The 21,706-nt window shown below is 39.5% G+C and overlaps 1 protein-coding gene across 27 annotated transcripts in view; it reads left to right on the top strand.

Moving 5' to 3' along the window:
- The window catches only part of LIMCH1 (LIM and calponin homology domains 1), a 321,073-nt gene that overhangs the window by 122,119 nt on the left and 177,248 nt on the right, over nucleotides 1-21,706 (top strand). For all 27 annotated transcript variants that reach the window (XM_073237696.1, XM_037002554.2, XM_073237698.1 and 24 more), the window contains exon 2: nucleotides 5,535-5,605. In XM_073237696.1, coding sequence (XP_073093797.1) covers nucleotides 5,535-5,605 — 71 coding nt within the window. The remainder of the gene's footprint in view (nucleotides 1-5,534; nucleotides 5,606-21,706) is intronic.

Genomic DNA, 21,706 nt, shown 5'->3' with positions numbered 1-21,706 from the left:
CAAGAGGGAAGGTTAGTGCAAAGTTTGGGCAGTCACTTTTCACCTCTCCTGCTCATGATGGTGGTTGATTCTTGGCGGCCGTTTTGTTCTTTATAGCAATGGCTTATGCTGTCATGAAGGGAACAGTAATTAGCAGTCTTTATACTTAAAATATACAATGTGTGACACTATGAACACATAATAATAATGTTGCTAAGAGGGGTTGCTGAGCAGAGGTCATCCGAAATCCTGATTCCAGTGGAAGGTTCTCTCTCTCTGATTATGAACTGCTGACTCATTTTAGTATGCTACGTCAGAACTTTGTAGAATTTACTCTGCATATGAATCATATCTTTTTCAAATGCTGGTTCTGAATAAGTAGGTTGGAGAGTGTGGAAGAGCTGAGAGTCTGTATTTTTAACATTAATTCCAGGTGAAGATGCAGCTGCTGATGGTCTGAGGACCAGACTTTTTTAATGGCATGGTCCTTGTTGAATTTCTGGAGTCTATTCAACTGTTGACCCTCCAAAAAAAGATCTAAGTACCTCTATCGTGAATAACCTGGACTTGGGAAAATAGATGGTATTTGGGTCAGTGGAGAGGAGGGTGAAGGCTGTTCTGGGACCTAATGGACATAGGAGAGGGGGAAGGAGACAAAAGAAGAGGAATAGAGGTGGAAATGAGCACCTTCTTCCAAATGCATGGTGCCTATTCCCATCTCATATTTTAATTTAATCACACTACATACTGGAAGATTTTGATTAACAGTCTGACTTTGAACTTACCATTGAACTTACCATGAACTCTAAATAATTTTTTAGTGGTTTTGCATCACATGCAAGATAATTTTAAATAGTACATAGGCATTTTAGGTGGTCCATGGGTCAGACAATATTTTCTTACAAAATAGGTATGTTAACTTTGTTTATGGTACAAGTTCAGATATTGACTTCCCTCACCAGTGTGTGAGCTTTCTACCTACCGTGGCCATGTCTCATTTGTGTTTCTGTCTCTAGGCCCTGTTTATCATCATCCTCAGTAGAAAGGGGCCTGGGTTAATTTAGCCAGAGATTCTGTAATAGATGTAGCTAAACTCTCTTGGATCCTTAATGTAAGCACCATTTGCACTAGAACATAATACTTTCAACAAATATGTAAAGACCTGGGGGGGAAATGTTTTCAAGACTTTCTAATCACTTCTTAGTGAATGGAGGTGAGTTTTATAGAGAATATTAGTGATGTTTTGAGACTGTAAATAAAAACTAATAGATTCAGGAAAGAAAATGCTAAGGTGTTTAAAGTCTGTGTTTTAACTTTGGCCATTTAAAGGAAAGTTTCTTAATGTCTTTGGGAAAAAGCTAGATATTTACAACTCTAAGGAACTACTTTTTGTTCATTTTTTCACATTTCCTCAAATAAGAATGAGATGACATTAACAAAGGAATATATTTCTTTTCTTTCTCTTTTTCTTTACGCAGTACGTTATATTCACTTGTGAATTGTCCTTCTAGTGGGAGTGGTATGGGGATGTTTTAAAATAAAACTTGAACTTTGTTTTACAAGGAACAGTTGGGACCACTTAGTTTCCTTAGATTGCTCTTAAAAACAAAAATCTTGTTTGGTTTTTCTGATGATTAAAGAAATATGTGTTAATTGTAGGAAGTTTTCAAAAAATAGGAAAAATTTAAGGAAGAATATAAAAATCACATTTGATTCCTACCATGAGTAGATAACACATTGGTGTAGTTTCTGTGCTGTGTGTGTGTGTGTGTGTGTGATCTCTGTCTTATAATGTTTTTGCCTGGTTTTTGAATCAAGGTAATGCTGGTCTAATAAGATGAATCAGAAAGTATTCTTTACTCTTCAATTGTGTGGGAGAGTTTGTGTAGAATTACATGATATCTCTTCCTTAAATATTTGATATAATTTACCAGGTAGGCCATCTGGGTCTCACACTTTCTTTTGGGGAGGTTATCTGTTTCTTTGTTGAGTGAACTTTGGTTGGTTGTGTCAAGAAATTTATCCAGTTCATCTAAGTTGGTGAATTTATTGACACAAATTTATTTATAATATTCCCTCATCCTTTTAAATCTGTACAATCTGTAATGATGTCATCTCTGTCATTCTTGATGCTGGTAATTTGTACCTTTCTTTTTTGGTTAAAAACCAAGGTTACCAATTTTATTAACTAAAGATTTGTCAAGTTGGCTAAAGGTTTATTAGTTTTATTGATCACAAATAAATAACTTGATTTCATGGATTTTTCTCTATTCTTTTTGGTTTTCTATTTGATTGATTTCAACTCTGATTTTTTTCTTCCTAATTTGGGCTTACTTTGCTTAAGATAGAAGCAGAATTCATTGATTTGAGATCTTCTTTTCTGATATAGGTGTTTTGTGCTATACATTTTCCCCTAATACTGCTTTAGGATCTTTCCATACATTTTTATATTGCCACATTCTTCCACTAAGAAACATATTCTAATTTATTTTGATTTCTTCTTTGATAAATGGATTGTTTTGAATTGTGTTACTTAGTTTAAAATTATTTGGGGATTTTTCCAGAGATAATTCTGTCTAAATAAATTTCTAATTTCATTTCACTGTGGTCAGATGACATACTTTTTATTAACTGAATTCTGGTATGTTTGTGGAGATTTGTTTTTTGACCCAGAAATTGATCTATCTCAATAAATGTTCATTGTGAACATAAGTAAAATGTGTATTTTGCTGTTATAAGGTGAAGTACTCTAGAAATGTCAATTAATACAATTTGGTTGATACTGTTGTTTAATTCTTCTTTATCCTTACTGATTTTCTGTCTGCTTGTTCTCTCAGTTATTGAAGAGAGATACTAAATCTCTGAGTCTAGTGAATTTGTATATTTGCCCTTGAAGATCTATCAGTTTTAGCTTATTTATTGTGGACCTTTGTTTTTTTAAATAGGTGAAATGTTTACCATTGGTATGTCTTCCTGATGAGATAACCATTTGTGAAATAACTTTATCTTCCATGGTATTATTCTTTGTCTAAAAATGTCTTTATGTAATATTAATATAGCCCCCCTAACTTTCTTTTGATTACTTTAGCATGATATAGCTCATTTCTATTCTTCTATTTTTAACCTATTTGTATCTTTATATTTAATTTGCATTTCTTGTAGGCAGCACATAGTTGAGACTTGCTTTTTATCCAATCTGACAATCTCTATCTTTTAATTGAGGGTTTTAGGCCATTTATATTTAACACACTTATTGATATGGTTAGATTTAAGTGTATAATATTCTATTTGCTTTCTATTTATTTCATCTCTTCTGTATTTCTTTTTCCTTTTTTTCTTTTTTCTTTTAGACTATTTTTTTTTTTTTTTTTTTTTTGAGAGGGCATCTCTCATATTTATTGATCAAATGGTTGTTAACAACAATAAAATTCAGTATAGGGGGGTCAATGCTCAATGTACAATCATTAATCCATCTCAAGCCTAATTCTCGTCAGTCTCCAATCTTCTGAAGCATAACGAACAAGTTCTTACATGGTGAACGAATTCTTACAGAGTGAATAAATTCTTACATGGTGAACAGTACAAGGGCATTAATCACAGAAACTTTCGGTTTTGATCATGCAATATGACCTATAAACCATCAGGTCAAATATGAATATTCATTTGATTTTTGTACTTGATTTATATGTTGATCCCACATTTCTCCTATTATTATTATTATTTTTATTTTTAATAAAATGCTGAAGTGGTAGGTAGATGCAAGATAAAGGTAGAAAACATAGTTTAGTGCTGTAAGAAGGCAAATGTAGATGATCAGATGATCAGGTGTGTGCCTATGGACTAAGTATTAATCCAGGCTAGACAAGGGCAGCAAGACATCCGCGGATGCAGAAGATTTCTCTCAAAGCAGGGGGGGTGAGGTTCTGAGCCTCACCTCTGTTGATCCCCAAATTCTCACCTGATGGCCCCCCTGCGACTGTGCCTGTCTTAGGTTGTTCCTCCCTTGAGGAATCTTACCCGTCTCTGGCTAACCAGTCATCTTCCGGGGCCATACAGGGAAATGTAAAGTTGGTAAGTGAGAGAGAAGCCATATTGTTTGCAAAGGTTAGCTTTTTACTTCTTTGCAGATTTATGCCCTGTGGCTTCTATGCCCAGCACTTGTCTCGAGGTATCTTTACCACCTGGAGGAATTATGATACTCGGTAAATTCGATATGAGGCACGAATTCTATTTAAGGGTTGTAATTAGGAAGGAAGAAGAAAAGCTATAGATGTAGCATATGAAGGAAACTTGGGAGGATTGATTATTTCTTTGACATATCTTCTTGTATAGTACCTTAAGTATGTATAGGTTTTAAACTACTAACTAATTTGCACACACATATTAACATAATAGGAATACGGTGACATAAACAAAGCAAATCTATAATTACCAGCCATCTCCAGTGAAGCCAAGAAAACCATTTAGGCACCCTAGGCATTTGTGAAAATTTATCTATGATATGATGGATATTTTCCAACTGTACTTGAACCATCAGACAAATTAAAGCAGCCCATTTCTGGGATCTGTTCACATCCCATATGTTCTTTTAACCATAGATAGTCTATAGTCATGAGATTTTGGGGTGCTACAACTTGCACCCCTCCCAACCCCTGGTTGAGTTCCAACAGTACAGATCCAGTCAAATTCGTTGTCTCACTGTATGCACATGCCAGCCTAGACATCTCCCTCCTCCTTCTTATGGCAAGTCCAGGAGACGGTGGGCTGGATGCAGCCACAACCGCAGCATCGTCTTTTAGACTATTTTTTATGATTCTGTTTTATCTCCTTTCTTGACTTGTTAGCTATAACATTTTATTTTATTATTTTAGAGGTTGCTTTAGGGTTTATAGTATGAATATTTATTTACCTGGCATATTATGGATGCTCAATAAATATTTATTGAATGAAAAAATCTATGCACTGGTGCTTAGGCCAAAGCACTACTGAGAACCAGAGTTGACAAGAATGGCCATCAATCTTGTGCTGTTAGACAGTTCATTCTTTCCCAGCTTTTATTTTTCTTTTGTACAATCTTATGGATATTAGTTTTAATATTCCTATATTTATGTTCATCTCTCAAGGTTAGGGGTCGGTGACCTCCTCCCCTCTGCCATTAACATTTGTTAATGTTTTAACAAATAAATACTTTATCCTTAGGTGATGCACTCTGTAGGCTTTTTGAAAGTGTGTTTGTTGAAATCTCAGGAAGAAAGAGGCTGTGGCCTTGACTTATCATGGCCAAACCCCAAAAGTAACATTCTTATCAGGAAGAACAGATTTTTTTAAGGTATTAGGAAAAAAACTTTTAAAAAATGGTCTAAATTTAAGATTAGCTGATCTAAGCAAAGCTACACATGTAAAGGAAATTCAGACCTAATAGTTTTTCCCATTCTTGGAATGCCACCAGTTTTTCAAGGCTTTTAAATATATAAAAAAAAACAAAAACAAATCATTGAGCTTCCTGATTAAAGAAGAAAAATTTATGCTTTCTTTTTCTTTTTTTTCTTTTCCAGCAAGTAACAGGCAGAAGTTTTGGCGATAAAGATTTTCGGACAGGATTGGAAAATGGAATCCTTCTATGCGAGTAAGTATAGCCTAAATGCAGTTGCTTTTTTCAAGAAAAGTCATTAATGCTATTCAGTTTGTCTGTAAAACTTCTAGTGTTTTGTTTTTAATTTATTTACTGTTTGAACCTGAAATTTTTAAAAATCGCTGGGCTAGGCATAAACATAAGTAGGTGAGGGAGTCTTGGTGAGTAGTAGGGAGTGGTGGAGACTGTGGCAATTTCAAACCATATAAAGAGGAAATACCTGGTAGTTGTTACTCAACTTCAAACAACTTTTACAATGTAGAAATTTTAGGCCCAGGTAATTGGAAGAATGTAGACTGAATTATGGTGAAAGCATTAGCTTTTCTCCCCTTTTGCCCCCAAACAAAACAAGCTTATGCCAAGTGAAAGCAGAGCTTCTATTTACATACAACATCTTAAAGCATGCCAGGTAATGCTCCTCACTGGGGCTACTTCCCTGAATTATTTTGAATATATTTAATTTGTGCTATTGGCAAAATTCAAATGTGAACAATAATGGCAGTGTTTAATTTTTGTTTTTTTGAACCTGGGCTTTGTCATAGAGTGCTGCTGTAATGATGGGTTCAAGAGCTTTCTGTGAAATGGCTTGAGACATAAAATAATCTACGGCCTTAATACTTATGGATGGATGGACATAAACTTAAAGATTTCAAATTGTAAATTTATTTAATAGGTTCTAATTTGGATAGTAATTTTTGTTTTATTGAGGTTATATGTACATACATGAAATGCATAGCTCCTAAATATACAGTCTGGTAGATTTTGAAAACAATGAGCATGCATGTAACCTACACCCTGATCAAGATGTGGATCGGAAAGTGCCCTCAAGTCCCTTCCCAACCTCAACCATGTGTAGAAAAGCACTGTTCTGATTTCTATCACCATAGCATCTGTTTTCCATTACTTTAAACTTCCTATAAATAGAATCACACAGAAAGAACTCTTATTTTGGTGGCTTACAGAATATTGTTTGAGACCCACCACTGTATTTGAAAGAGCACAAGTTTTAGAGCCTGAGGACAGAGACTTAAGTCCTTTCTTCACCCCTTAAGTCATTTAACTTCCTAGAGTCTCATATTTTTCTTTCTGAAACATAAACATTTATAACTCTTGCCTGTTTGATAAGCTTTTTGTGAATGTCAACAGGATAATATGGCTAAGGTACCTTTAAAAATTACAACATTGGCTATACAGATGTTGATTATTACACAGCCCCTTTCAACACAGTTCATGTCAGCATTTTTTTCTTGTTTCCCATTGTCTTTTCTTCAAAAAGAAATTTATATCACCTGATTGCTATGGAGCTGGACTACTTCTCTCCACCTCTTGGAAACACCTATTAGTATAGAGATACACTAAAGCCAGGCAAGAGATTCTGGAAATATTGTAATTTTACCCACAAATGGATTATTGTCTAAGACCTCTAACCATGGAGGATCAGTCCACTGGTGTATGTGAAGGAGTCTGAGGACCAGAGTCAGGTCCTGGCCTCCCTGTGGGACACCAGCTGGCAGCCCTGGCAAAGAGCCTGCTAAGGTGGAATGAACTGCATTGGTAGCCTGAGGCAAGGAAAGCCAGTAGCATGAATCCCAGCCAAAGCCTTTGAGAAGAGGCTGGGTCAGCAGCCAGAGAAACCAGATGCAAACACATTTCTAAGGGCTGGACCCACAGAGCAATGAGAAACAAAATCATGACCCCAGAGCTGAACAAACTGAAGGTCCAAAATGACAGAGGAAGATTTCCCTCTCCTTTTTGGTCAGGGGCAGGGGCATGGTTAGCTTGGATCTGAGCTAAAGCATGTTGGGCTGCTGTAGGCAGAGATGAATGGGAATATCTTCTGGGATTTGTATCTAGAGACCAATCTGGCAAGGAGGGGGTCTTGCATAATTCCAGGCCTGGGACTGGTTGATGATAGGGGCCGAAAGGCTGAAAACTCAGTTGGGAGGGTCTCAGGTACGTGAAGGTGCCCAGACAGTGGGTCCATACAGGTTTTAAACACCTGTCTTTGGAGAGTACATGAGAATGCCTAAGACTATGCCACTTTCTAGAACTAGAAAGAGTTTTGTGGGTACTGTTGATTAAGGAGTTCGAATTCATAGTCACCACCTACATAGCAACATTTAAAAATATAGGGAACTCTCTAAAACTTCGAATTTCAGAAATTAGCAATTCATCTCTTCTGTGACTGGGGCTTTCATAATATACACCCTGTTTTTAAAAATTACTGGACCTTTTCAACTTTGTATTATTCAAAATAGAAGCCCAGCTGGTGTCTTGAACAGTGTTATGATCCCATTTGAAAAATACATGACAGCATCAGTGAATTCTTCCTTTTGTTCAACAAACTCTCATCTTTCTATCTGAGTTGGATTGGCTATAAATGTTGGTTACAACTGTGAAGAGACACCATGCTCTTTGTTCACTAAAAATGTCCTCAGTTTTTTATGAGTCTGAAAAATTTCAGTTCTCCTCAAACAGAAGGGCATCTTCTGGGCCTAGAGTCTGGTTTTCCTCTTTCCAGTCCTACCAGGTTCCAGACTTACCTGTGGTTTGTAAGGGCTATTATCATGCCCATTTTATAGAAGTAACTGGGGCAGAGGAGTAAGTAACTTTGCTAGGGTTATACAGATAGGATGAATTTAAATTTAGAAGTCTCATTCCTTAGCTTTTGCTCTTAACCACTGTCCCATGTCTAGAGGTAGGATTTTAATGGGAGGGAAAAGCCAGAGGTTGGGTAGTGGGTGGAATGGAATTGATGCCAAAAATCCTAGAAAGTGGGGAGAAGGACAATACAGAGGACAACCACTGTGACTCAGCTGGACAGAAGATGAAGAATGACATAGGTTGGTGATTTTGGAAAAACATAACCATCAGGGGCCTTAAGATAAGAAGGCAAGGCCAGTAAGAGCAAGGGTGTGAGGCAGCTGAGTGGGTAGGAGTCTGTGGTTACAGAGGAGGCAAGTGAGAGTGGTGAACCTCTATTAAAGACTACAGAGGCAGGAGAGAGAACAGACTGACACCTACAGGCAGCATCTAAGATGGAAATTGAGAGCATCAAGATCACCCTGGAAGCTCTTTTACTTTGCCTGTGAAGGGCAGCACTCATGGCTTGTGTTGCACCCCCTGTATGCAGTGATACTTATGCATAAATGTATAACTTACAGTAATAGCAAGTATAAAATAGAATGTATGTGCCAGATAGGATTTTAGTAGATGTTTTTTGCTATAATCAGTTCTCTCTTCCTCCATTGTTTTTGCCAAGTGTGTGTAGTTGAAGTTTTGGAGGTTAAATGTGCAAATGATGCGAGGCCTCTGCTGAGCATTAAAGGTCTGGGTCCAAAGTGTGACAGAGCTGCAAACCTCTGACAAGTATAGTGCTGTTAGAAATGTTTGAATACTGCACTATGTCTTGAAGGACATCAGGGTTGGAAAGGAGGCCTGCAAAGAATCATTCCAGGAAGCCGCTCCCAGGATGGAGTCACCGAGGACTGTCATCTGTGCCCCTGCCCCCAGATCACACCACTTGGGAATAACTCCAGAAAGGAAAGTTTCTGACTTGTTTTTCTGCCTATGACTTTAGTATTTAGAAATAATTCTATGGAATTCCATCTGTATCAGGAGTTGGCACATTATGGTCCTTGGCCAGTTTTGTTGCTGGCCTTCCTTCTTGCTAAGAATGGCTTTTATATTTTTAATGGGTTGTAAATAAAATAAAATGAGAGTTGTATGTGGCTCATAAAGCCTAAAATGTTTACTATCTAGTCCTCTGCAGAAGAAGTTTGCCAGCCCATAAGGACTATGGAATTAATTTTGGATGTAAACTGTTTATTTATCCTCATAAAGTTCAGTAATTGAGTTTGGGCAGTGCAGAAATGCTGTTTGGATAAATCAAATAACTTGTTACAAAAGAGTTTCTCAGGAATTTCTTTACAAGTCATCACCTCCTCTCCCAGCTTTTTATTTTGAAAAATTTCAAACTGATAGAAAAGCTATAACAATGATATAAGGGTTACTCATATACCCTGCAACTAGATGCAAATGGTTCAGGAAAAAATAGGCATATTGAGAGAGAGAGAAAGCAAGTGTGGCAAAATACCAGTTCAAATCCTTTTATCAGAGAACTAGTGGGAAGTGAATGGATTTGGGAACACTTAGGTTTAATCCTATGAAACTTTTGTTCAGAGACCAAAAACAGTCAGAAAATGTGATTTCATATGGTTCAACCTAGTAAACAGTCTGCCTGCTGAATTTATCTACCCTGTATCCTTAGGCAAGTTACCTAACCTCCCTGAGCCCCAGCTTCCTCATCTAAAAACATGTAAAATTATATTAATTCATAGGGTTGTTCTGAGGATTAGATGAATTGATAATATGTATTTAGTGCTTGGAACATAGGAGGCACTTAGATGCCAACTTTTCTCCCTTTGTCTATGAAATGGGGAAATTACTACCTCATATGGTCCCAGTGAGGGAGAGAGTAGTGCAAAGTGCTCAGCAGTGTCCCGTGCTTGCTCGGCACCCTGGACCACAGGCTATTCTCATTACCATTGCTGGAAATGGAAATGGGCCGAAAGTCAATCAGAGCACGACATAGTCAGTGCAGCTCTGTGTCACTGTGGGCCCATCAGCTGTCTCTCTGGGACTGCCAGCGAGCTGCAGGCTGAACGAACTGGGGTTTTACTTTCCAGCTATTCTTGCCTAGCCTGTGATCAAAAACTGGGCAAGAAAATGTGGGTCCCTTACAAATCTGATCATCTGTAAATAATGGGCTTTGGCTGGCAGAGCTTGGGGCCTATAGTGATTGTTTTGAAAACAGTAACCTTGACCTCTATGGTGATGTCATTTCCTCCCACTTCCTCCAGTCTGCTGTGATTTCTTTTTCTGGGAAGCTGTTCCAGAATGCCCCAGGCAGCGTTATTGAGTTCCTGCCTGGCTTCTAAGCCCCTGTACCACCTCTGTGTTATCACTTACCACAGTGCACCACCTCATTGTCTCCAGGGTGGACAGGGGTATGAGATGAGGGTGAGTAGAGAGGAAAGTAGGCAGAGGCAAGATCTGTACCAGATCAAAAACTTACTGAAGACTGCTTCTATTTATCTTTGTATTCCCCTCACTGGACAGTGGTCTAGTGCACAATACATCTGCTACAGACACCTGAGGAATAAATTAAGACTGGTACGAAAATTTCTTCTTAGGCTACCTAATCACCAGTGACCTGACCTTTCTCCCAATCTTAGCTGTCATTATCAGTATTATCCTCTTCTTTCTTTCGCCCCTCCTCTTCTTTCCTCCCTTTCCCTTCCTTCTCTTCTCTCCTCTCTTCTCTTCCCCCTCTGCTTCTTCACACACACACGTGCACACACACACACACACATGCACACACACACACACACACACACACACACACACACACACACACACACAAACTTTACATAAAGAGTACACCCATCCCTGAAGACTGGAGCCCAATGGATGGGAAGTATCTGCTTTCTTTAAGTACAAGATTCTTCATTACAGCTCCATCTTCCTAGGAGGTATAGAGGTGAACTTAGGGGTTTTGTCTGGCACACACATTTCCATGGAATGCCAAGTCTGAGTATGCCAGTCTGCAAATAAGTAGCCAATGGAGAATATCTTAGTGGATTTTTGTCAAAATTCTTATAGTGCTGGAATAATTTTCTGAAGATAAGAAATCTATTGGCAAACACTTGTTTGCATCATTGCTGGTGAATGAGCTGCTTATTCTAAGAAGAAGGGCTTGTCTCGGATTCTTGTACTGATTTCAGCCTGAGAAGTGTTGTACCACAGACAGGTACTACTCTGCTAGGACAGATTGGGAGTTGATGGTGGTGCTTTGCATGGAGACATTTTGTCACTTGTTAGGTATGGGCCCTGTTCTGTACAGCCCCAAATTAGGCACTGAGGGGCATAAAAGGGAATGTAAGGCTTGATGCCTGATCTTCAGGAGTTTTTTATAATGTGCTTGGGGACTGAAGATACACACAAAGCAGCTAAATAACAGTACAAAGCAGTATGTGAGAAAATTCCAGTGACCAAGATTTAATTACCAAGATTTAGTAAGAAGTTAAACAAAGGGAGATTGTTGTAGTTTGGGAGACAGTTATTGGGGAGATGTTACATCCAGTGAATTTTATATCAGATGGGAATGGACTGAGAGAAGGGGCACATTCTACACAGGGGCAGGAGTTGCAGAAAGGTTGGGGCTGGAATGAGTGTGTGGCATGTGAACATAGAAAGAGATCTGCCTGACAGCAGGAGGGCTTCCCCTCCTTCATTCAGCTAACCTGTTTAAGAGCCCACGTACGAGTGTGGTAAGTTACCAGAAAGGCTAGTACACCATGCAATAAGCTCATGTAATGGGGTGCCCTGATCAGGTCTGGAATCTACTGCTGACTCCACTTGGAGTTGAAACCTCAGGTTCCCTTGTGGAAGGGACAATTAGGTGGAGACCTGAATGAAGAGTAGGAATTGGCCAGGATAAAGGGAAGGGAGATGGAAGTAGGGAGGGAGCATGTTTTATTTAGACTGAAAGAATAACATGACGACATCCCTGACATAGAAACTCTATGTTTTGGAGGAATTGTAAGAAGACTTATTTGTCCAAAATGTAGAAAACAAGGAGACAATGGTATGAGATGACAGTGGATGGAGAGGAGAAGTAGGCAGAATCAAGATTTCTCAGAGTCTTGTAAGCCATAGAAGGATTTTTGCATTGATCTCCAGAACAATAGAAATGAGAAGAATTGTGAAGAAATCAACAGGACTTGGTAAGATACAAGATATGGATGACTGAAAGGAAAGACTAAAAAATAACTTTAACGTCTCAGTTGTTAATGACAAGCAGGGTGGGGCCCTCCATACAAGCTGGAAAGTGTCCTCTATTTGTTGAGAGAGGTTGTGGCTACAGTTTGGACATGTAGACAGACTTGAGTTTGGGGAAAGGACAGCACACCCCAGGGGACAGTCCTCTAGACTGCTGGGGATGGCGCCTGGAGCTTAGAGGTGAGCCAGTGATGTAACTTATTCAAGCTGGATTTGCCTGCCATTGTTGGACATTAAGGCTAACCTGTGTTATGTGACAGTCTCTCTGAGGGAACGATTACATCAAGAAAATGCAGCAGAACAAGGCTCAATTTGAAGAAGTCCATGCCCAGGGGCAGGGCTGAAAGAAAGAGAAGCTCACAAAGGGGCTTTCTGAGAGATGAGAGGAAACCCAGGGAAGTGGGGGTCCTGGGAAGCAGGGAGCAAAGAAGATGTCTGCAGAGCTGGAGGTCACCTGGCAGAGGTCAGCAGAGACCTCAGGAAAAGCTTCACTGGTAGAGGGAGGCACTGGAAACCTTTGTCAGTGACTAGCCGTCTCTGGAAACTGCCAGACACCTGACCATGATTCCATCTAATTATTTTGTGTCTGGCTCATGCTTTTGCATCATTTCAACAGGCTATTGTTAGAGACTTATCTAATAGAAACTACACATGCAATGTTTTATTATTATTAAACAAGAAATGAAATTATTAAAAAAGAAATTAGATTAGTCTGAGGCAATGGCTTATAAGTAGAGCGACCACATAGTTTGCCCCTCAAACAAGCCACTTTTGAGAGTGAAAGGGGTTGTTAACCAGCTGAGAGGTCAGGACAACAAATGGAATCTGCATCTGTCCTTGGTACACTGGGACGCACGGTCACCCCAGTTGCTGGCTACCCCAGACTGGTGCCTTCTAGGCACTGTTGCTTTGCTCAGTATTTGCAAACCCATCCCTTGTTTGATCCTCACAGCAACCCTGGTCGGACAGCCAGGGTCACGTTTACCTATCTCCCTTTATAATGATTAGATGGAGACGGAGGGTGGTAGGGCAAGGCGTCTTCAGACTCTCCCTAGAGCTCTCTCTGACCCAGATGCTGCCTCAAATCTCAGCAAACATGGGTCCTTTTGCCGTTACTGATTTTGGCCTGTACAGACTGTTAAGAATTTGATAGGCCTCCTCTGCAGTGTTCTCCCTTGTCTTTCTGCCATATCACAACTGGCTTTGCTGACTTGGCCTGTCTCCAGGTCTTTGGCACCAAGACTCATTAAGCTTTTAAGTTCAAGTGAGGACGTTTCAACCCACTCTTTTTAAAAAGATCTCCAGTGAAAAACTGCTTCTTTGTTTGAAGACTGGCCTGGCTTAGGTGGGGACTTAGGCAAGGACTGAGTATCCCTGATAGCCTTCTGTTAGGAAAGATGAAACAGATGAAGAACATAGAAGGTGACTTTGTAGGACCCATGATGAGCAGAATGGATTCCCAGGTTGCCCTTCTTTATTTTTGAAAAATCCTTACCAAATAGACAGCCTTTGGTTCATACTCAAAAGAGGGACATAACACAATGTGTATGTGTGTGTGTGTGTGTGTGTGTGTGTGTGTGTGTGTGTGTGTGTGTTGGGGGGTAGGTGTTACTGTTCCCATTCAAACTATGCTTTAGCATCAATTATCAGAGTCTACTGGTGTGGGAGAGGGACTAATTGTGTGTATTTGAGCACATGCATTTGAAACATTCCCAAATGTTTCATCCATCTTTGCAAATATTTTGCCCATTAAAAATTATATAATCCTGGTCACAACTTTTTTCCTCCTAACACCCAGTTTTACATGACCTACACCCAGTAGGACAGTTATAGAGTTTGTTTTGGTGCTGTCAAAAAATGTATTTGAAACTTATTTTATCCTGAAATTATAATTCAGGAACCACTTCCCTCAAAATGTGGTGATTTCCTTCACCCTATCAATCTGTGCCTTAAAAAATATTAGATTTCTGTTCCCTTCAATCACAGATTTAATCTCTTTCGTCCTGAACAAATTTATTACACGTTTATTGGAATGATCAATTGACTTAAAAATACATGTAACAGGTTTGAATATGAGCTGCTTGTGTGGTAGAGACCTATGGCCTTGCCTGCCTGGAGGATTTTGTAGCTCCCTAATTGTGTTTTCTTAATAATCCATGTTTTGATGGCCTCTACTGAGCTGTCAGGCTGGGTGGGCTGACTTCCTACAATGAAGTGTGCACGATTCCTGCTTCAAGCCTGCCATTCTAAATGTTTCCTTAGGTTACCCACAGGAGAGGACCTTTTCTTAAATAGTTCACTGAGGATCCAGTTTATAAATGATTTCTTTTTAAAGTTAACTGTGCAGGAATAGACTTCCCTCTTTATATTAAGGGGAAAAAATAAAGAGTGAATGAAAAGATAAATAGAAAGTTAAGATTTTATGGCTGAGTGATTAGCTCTAGTGCTCGCCTTCCCTTTGGCCACTACAGACTCTGCCATGAGGCTAACATGTGCAAACATGGCTTCACTTTGCCCGACGCGCCTTCCCACAAGATAAGACGTGATTCAGGCTCCTTTGCCTGGAACCGTGTTCCTCATCCTCGGGGAGCAGTGTTTCTGTTTGACTTATCTTCACCATCCCTTTGCACTGGCCACAGAGGATGACTGTTGTTTGTACAATTCTCCGTGTGCTTCCCTACTGCCATGCCTTGGCTGTATTTCTTTCCACTCACTTGGGGGGCTCACCTCCCTGCCCATTTCCATCTCCCTAAGTCCTAAGTCCTCACATTGGGCACCTTTTCCTCCACGAAAGTATTGCCCTCCCTGCAGCCTGCATTCAGTATTTCCTTCTTCTTCTTCACACCCATCATGGTGACAACCGTACCTCCTGGAGTAGAGATGACAACCCTGACTTCAGGTGCTCTCTCTCTCATCTATGGGTTGAGAAATGTTTTGGCGGTGCCTAGAGCCAGTAATTTGTCTCATACATGGCACTTACTTATGAGAGTATATGTTTTAAATTTCTATTATATTATAAACTCCTTGACATAGTGACAGTGAGTCACTCATCTTTCTATGCCTAATGGTGCTTGCACATGGCAGAATGTAATAGACTATCTTGGAGGGAGAATGGGAAGAAGAAGGAAGGTTATTCCAAAATTAACATTTTTGGAATTATTAACATGTTTAAAACTAAGCAATAAATGTGTATTAAAACCATGTTATGCTGGCTCAAAGTGGATCATAAACAGAGCTAAAACAAAATTCTTAAAATTAAACACAGGAGTTTATCTTTGGATAAAGCATTTGGATGCCCTTGGATTAAGCAATGGTTTCCTGCATGTAACATCAGAAGTATAAACAACAAAAGAAAAAAATAGATATATTGGACTATATCAAAATTAAAAGCTTTTGTCCTATAAATGGTATCATCTCCCAACCCACAGAATGCAAGAAAATATGATATTTGCAAATTATATATCTGAGAAGGGACTTATATCTAGAATAAAGAAATCTTATAACTCAATAAAAAAGATTGAAAATCAATTAAAAATGGGCAAATCTTTCTGAATAGATATTTCTCCAAAGAAGATATATAAATGTCCGATAACTAACACACGAGAAGATGTTCAACATCATTAGTATATAGAGAAATGCAAATCAAAACCACCATGAGATACCACCTCACATCCACTAGAATGGCTCTAATACAAAAGGGAGACAATAAGTGTGGCACAGGTGTGGAGAAATTGGAACTTTCGTACATTGCTGGTGGGAATGTAAAATGGTAAACAATTTGGCAGTGTCTCAAAAGCGTAAACATTGAGTTACCATATGACCTTCTAATTAAACTTCTGAGTACATAACCAAGAGAAATGAAAACATACTTCTAAACAAAACTTGTACCCAAGTGTTCACAACAGCATTATCCATAACAGCCAAATGTTGGAAACAACCCAAACGTCCATCAACCAATGAATGAAGAGACAAAATTTGGTATATTCACACAACATAGTATTATTCAACCATAAAAAAGAAGTAACTACCAGTGCATGCTACAACATGAATGAAGCAAAACCATTATGCTAGGTGAAAGAAAGACCACATATAACATGATCCTATTTAATGATAAAATACCCAGAATAGGCAAATCTATAGAGACAAAGTAGATTAGTGGTTACTTCGGATTTGACATTGTGTGTGGGTGGGATGGGGAGTTAAAGCTAATGGGTATGGGGTTTCCTTCAGGTGGAAGGAAAACTAAAATTGGTTTTTAGTAATGGTTGCATAATCCTGTGAATGTACAAAAAAAATGAAATTCTACACTTTCAGTGGGCAAATTGTATGTGTATTAAAGCTCAAGCTGTTTCATACACACACTCACATACACACACACATACACATGCTCTATAGAATTCAAAGTATTTTCTGCTAGATGTTTAAAATGCCGTCTAGAAGATCATTTCAAATGCCATTCAATGCATTTCTATTTGTATTAGCATCATATTGTAATGCTCTGCTAATATTTTAGAACTTCAGTGAGGGGAATGTGCTATAGATTGGTTATATTAATATTCTGTCTACTTCTAAAAAGATGTAAATAAAATTACAAAAGTGAAACTAAAAATCAAAGGTGCACTATTTAAAATCAGAAATCATACCATTAGACAAAGAAAGCCCATTGAATGGGGAAATGATGAGACCTGCTTAAACACTGAAGTTTTTCTTTCTTTAAATCTTCTTTTCTGTAACAGATGGAAAGGCTTTACTTATACTCTGATTGCTTCCCTTCCAGCATCTCTGATCTCAAGGATGCATTCTGCATTCCCCTGAATAAGACTGTATTTTGTATTTCTGCTGCACTCACAGTAGTGTAGAGTGATATGGGCTGCCCAAGGGGAGGTAGCTACGGTGGTCCCCCACCCCCCCTCCCACTGTGTATCCCTCAGTGCACCAAAAAGAAGAACCCAAGGACTTAATTGCTTCCTTTGGGGCTAACCAGCTCCCAACCATCCTTCAGAGAGAAACAGCATGACTATGCATTCCCACCCCATCCTACGGACCGACAAAAACTTAATAAATAATAATAATTGATGGGAATGAATTAGAACCTGTCAGATGATCCTCGGTTGCTTCAACCCAGTATTAGCCTTAGTGCTGGATAAATATGATCAACTATGACAAAAGTTGTGAAATTAGTCATAGCTCTGAAGTCATTGTTTCAAAACTGATGTTTTGGGTTCTCCCAGTGCTTTGCAATTGTTGCTCATTTCATTGTCAATTTACTCACAAACACAAGTTCAAGCCCTACCAAGGACTGGTCCCTATAGTAGACTTGTGGTTACAGACAGGGCTAACCCTTTGCCTGATAGGAATATTGGACGGTTTCTGTGATGGTGGTATATAGGGAAGCCAAAGAGTGCTGGAGAGGTAGGATATATTATTTCTACCTAGGAAATGGTTCAGAGAGGAGGTAACATTTAGGCTGGGTTTTGAAGGATGATTACAAGCTGGGTAGGCCACAGGGGGATTGGGGGAGGCCTATGGGAAAGGCAGGTCGGACAGAGGGAGCAGCAAGCATGCGATAGTGGGCTTTACATGCTCAGGGAAGGAATTGTGGCCAGAGCCTGGATGAATTCAAGATGGGGCAGACTGGAGATGAAACGCCCTATCAGGTCAGTTTTGAAAGACCTTGAATAGCACATTAAGGAGTTTCAACAGCATCCAGCCAGCATGGTTATACAGAAGAGCAGTGAGATTGTGTTGGCTTTTTAGGAAATTACATCTGGTGACAGTGGAGGCTTGTGCTTACTTCCTGCTGGGCACTAAACACAAGTATTTGAATAAAGTGCCACACCTGCCAAGGAGAAACAGAAATGCTTCCTCCACTTGTCTTGCTGTGTCCATCCTTAGCTTACAGCTCTACTGCGTGCACTGTTTCCAAAGTTGTCTTCTAGGTCATTCATTTAGAATGTAGGAGTTATATCCTCATAGAACTAGTGTTGCTCCCCAAGTCTTATGTGACCCATACCACACTGAGATACCATACATCCCACTGCAGAATCCAGTCTCTGGGATTGTCTGGGTAGGTGTTTGATTAATAGGAAACCAATTCATTAACTAGCCACATGAGGAGCTGACCTCCCCTTTCTAGGAGAGTAAAAGGCCTCTTAAGCTCTTGGCTTCTCTCCACCACTCACCCTCAGGGTGGCCAGTGAGGTAGGGAGACAGGAGCCTTGGCAGGAGTTAAAGGATAGCTAGGCCTTGGTGAGGAGCAGGGCCAGAGCAGATGTGGGCACAGCTGCAGTGCAGCCCAGTTTGTCCTCGGAGCTTCTTACTGTCTTTCCTTTGCCGGCATCCTCCCTTCCTTCCTCCCCATTCCCAGCTTTAGGGACTACGCCCATGGAGGCATGCCCTCCAAAAGCACTAACGTTTATTCTCATCCCATCACTTCAGTCCTTTCATCTCTCCTGACTCCCAGTCCAGTGTTAGCAGCAGGCTTGGATGCTTGGAAGGAGAGGTGAGCAATGGTTGACACCTCAGCTTTCCATTTGTGGGCAGGGCTGAGGTTGAAACCTGCTTGGAAGGGAAACAGTGTTACTAATGACCATCATTTATGAAGTGCATGCTATACATAAGGCCTGCGCTAAGTGTTTTCCGTGCATTACTTCACATGACTGATAGGTATTATTGTCCCATTTCACAGAGGAGGGAACTGAGGTTCATGATGTTCAGTACTAAATAACTTGCCTAGTGAGTGGCAGAGTTGAGATTTAAACGCAGGTCTTTTCTGTTTCTGGAGGGTCCTTTTACTCATGGAAATTTAGGGGTCTCAATCCCAGAACTCTTGGTTCTGAGCACTTCTTTCCAAAGAAGCGTGGAGAACAAGGGGCTGGATGCTCCTCCCAACCAAGTCTGGCTACAGGGGCTTTCAGATGCATCCGTGCAGTTTCATGTTCCAAGTTTTCACTTCACCCTCCTGACAGCAAACCCAGCAAAACCAGGTTTTAACTGTGCAGAAGAAATACTAATTACTATCATTTATCCATAATTACTACATAGCACAATGATGATTACACATACTATTGCCTGTGTCAGGATAACTTTAGTCTCCATTTTATTTGGTTATACTCAGTTTTCTTCATGTATTGCCAGCTTTCATGGGTCACTGATCACCTGTGTCATATAAATATGCAGCTTATAAAGTCAGGGAGAATCTTGAGTGGGAGGATCATGGTGAGAAAGGCAGTTTGGGCTGAAGGAGCTTACTTAGAGGTGAAGACATTTGGAGGGCATCTGTTGGGTCCTCAGGAGCCTGGAAATCATTGGAGGAGGGAAGCAGCGAGGCCAAAGCCAGGCTTAGAATCCTCTTATGAGGATTACCCCAAATCATAACTTTTCTTTTTTTTTTTTCAGTTGGGTAGGGTGGGCAGATTGCTCAAGATGGCAGACACCAGTGGTTGAGGTTATTTATTGACACGCAAAAAACTAAAGTATCATAGGAAAGCCCTCTTCTCAGATTTAGAAATCTGAGTTTGTAATCCTAACTCCACCATTTAGAAGCTCTGACCTCAGACATGTGCCTGTTGACAGTTTCCTTATCTACATTATTTTATTGACTTTTAGGCCTCTTCTAGTCCAACAATTGCATAATTTCCAGACAGCAGGAATGGTCCTGCAAAGGCTGGACCATGAAAGAGATTGAAAATGAATCCAAAAGACTCCAAGATATTCAGATAGTTGGTGTAAATTCCCTTCCATGTTTAGAGATTATTTTATTAGAGTTAAGTTTTTTCATATTAAGAATAGAGTGATTTGTAAGAAGAGTTTTTTTTACCCTAATAAATATAAGGAAATAAAAACAGGTCCATTTGTTTACAATATCGCAAATTTCAGCCCTTCCCCTTCCTGCTGCCTTCCCAGCAAAATCCAGGGGAAAGGATGTACCTAGGTTTTTAACTTTGCATTTTAGGACAGGATTTTCTTGGGTGTTGTTTGGCAAAGTAGGACCCCTTTTTATTGGAAAAAAACACTTCTTGGAGAACTGCAATAGTTAAGGTAATGCTGGGTGCTGTAGCTAATAGACTCCTGAATCTCAGTGATTTAATACAATGAAAATGTACTTCTAACTCTCGTATAGCTGAATTTTGGCAGCAGGGAAGGGTGGAGATGACTCTGCTCTAGGCAGTGGTTCAGGGATCCAAGCTGATACAATTTCATACTCAATGCATGACTTCTAAGGTCTTCCTCATTGTCAACATCTAACTAGAAAATGTAAGAGGAGAGAGAGAATGGAGAATTGCTTGGGAGAATGTCAGGGGCAAGCTGGGGTGTGATATATATCACTCTGCCCACACTCTCTTGGCTGAAACTCAGGTTTATCACTGTAGAAAATTGCAAAGGATGGTGGGAAATGTCACTTTGGGTTCAAACCCAAAGGCCATTTGCCCAAGAGGGAATAGTGACCAGTTTGGTGAATAGTCTCTGCTACAGGATCTGTATTAGAATAATAACAGCACTGCTGAGCTCTAGAATTCATAGTCAGTCTCAATTTCTTGGAATTTCAAGAGAAAGACCTTCTAAAGCACTTATGATCCCTTCTTTAGTTATGTTCAAGGCAAGTAGCTTAAACAGACCTATACATCACACATTCTGGACAGTGCATAGTACTCCTCAAACATTTGGTAGATATTAATGGTGGCAATTTGCATTTCATCACTATTTTGTTCATATGAAATTCCCCTTTGGCTCAGATTGCACTTTTTCCTATGTTTTAGTCCATTTTTCTCGACCTCAGAAAGTTTCTTAACTTTCTTGCTTTTACCAAGACCACTCTGAAAAGAAATACTTAAAAATGACATCTGTAGCAGGTTTGTGGTCAAGGTGAAATTGATCTTATGCTTACATTCAAAAAACAGTTGCCATCTTAGATTAAATGAAAGTGCATATACTTTGTGCAGGGTGCATAGTCAAACCCAGAAAGTGATCACGGAAACCCATAGAAAAACATTATTGAGCCAAATTAGAAGGAACTCAAAGTAGGTAATTTGTGATCCTAGTTGCCTATTGCAGCTGCACAATGAAACTAATGAGATGATGATGTAATCTCTTGTTGCAAAGAGTAAAGTGATTTTCTCATGAGATTAAGCATGAACTTCCCAACCATGTGTTCAAGGTCTAGATAGCTTCTCTCTTCTCCCCCAAACTGTAGGATAATTATTAGACTTGAATTTCTGAATTGAATGACTTGTAGAGTAAGCTGAATTTTGC

The sequence above is a fragment of the Manis javanica genome, chromosome 5, assembly GCF_040802235.1.
Source record: "Manis javanica isolate MJ-LG chromosome 5, MJ_LKY, whole genome shotgun sequence".
Classification (NCBI taxonomy): domain Eukaryota; kingdom Metazoa; phylum Chordata; class Mammalia; order Pholidota; family Manidae; genus Manis; species Manis javanica.
This window is presented reverse-complemented; position numbering and strand designations above follow the sequence as displayed.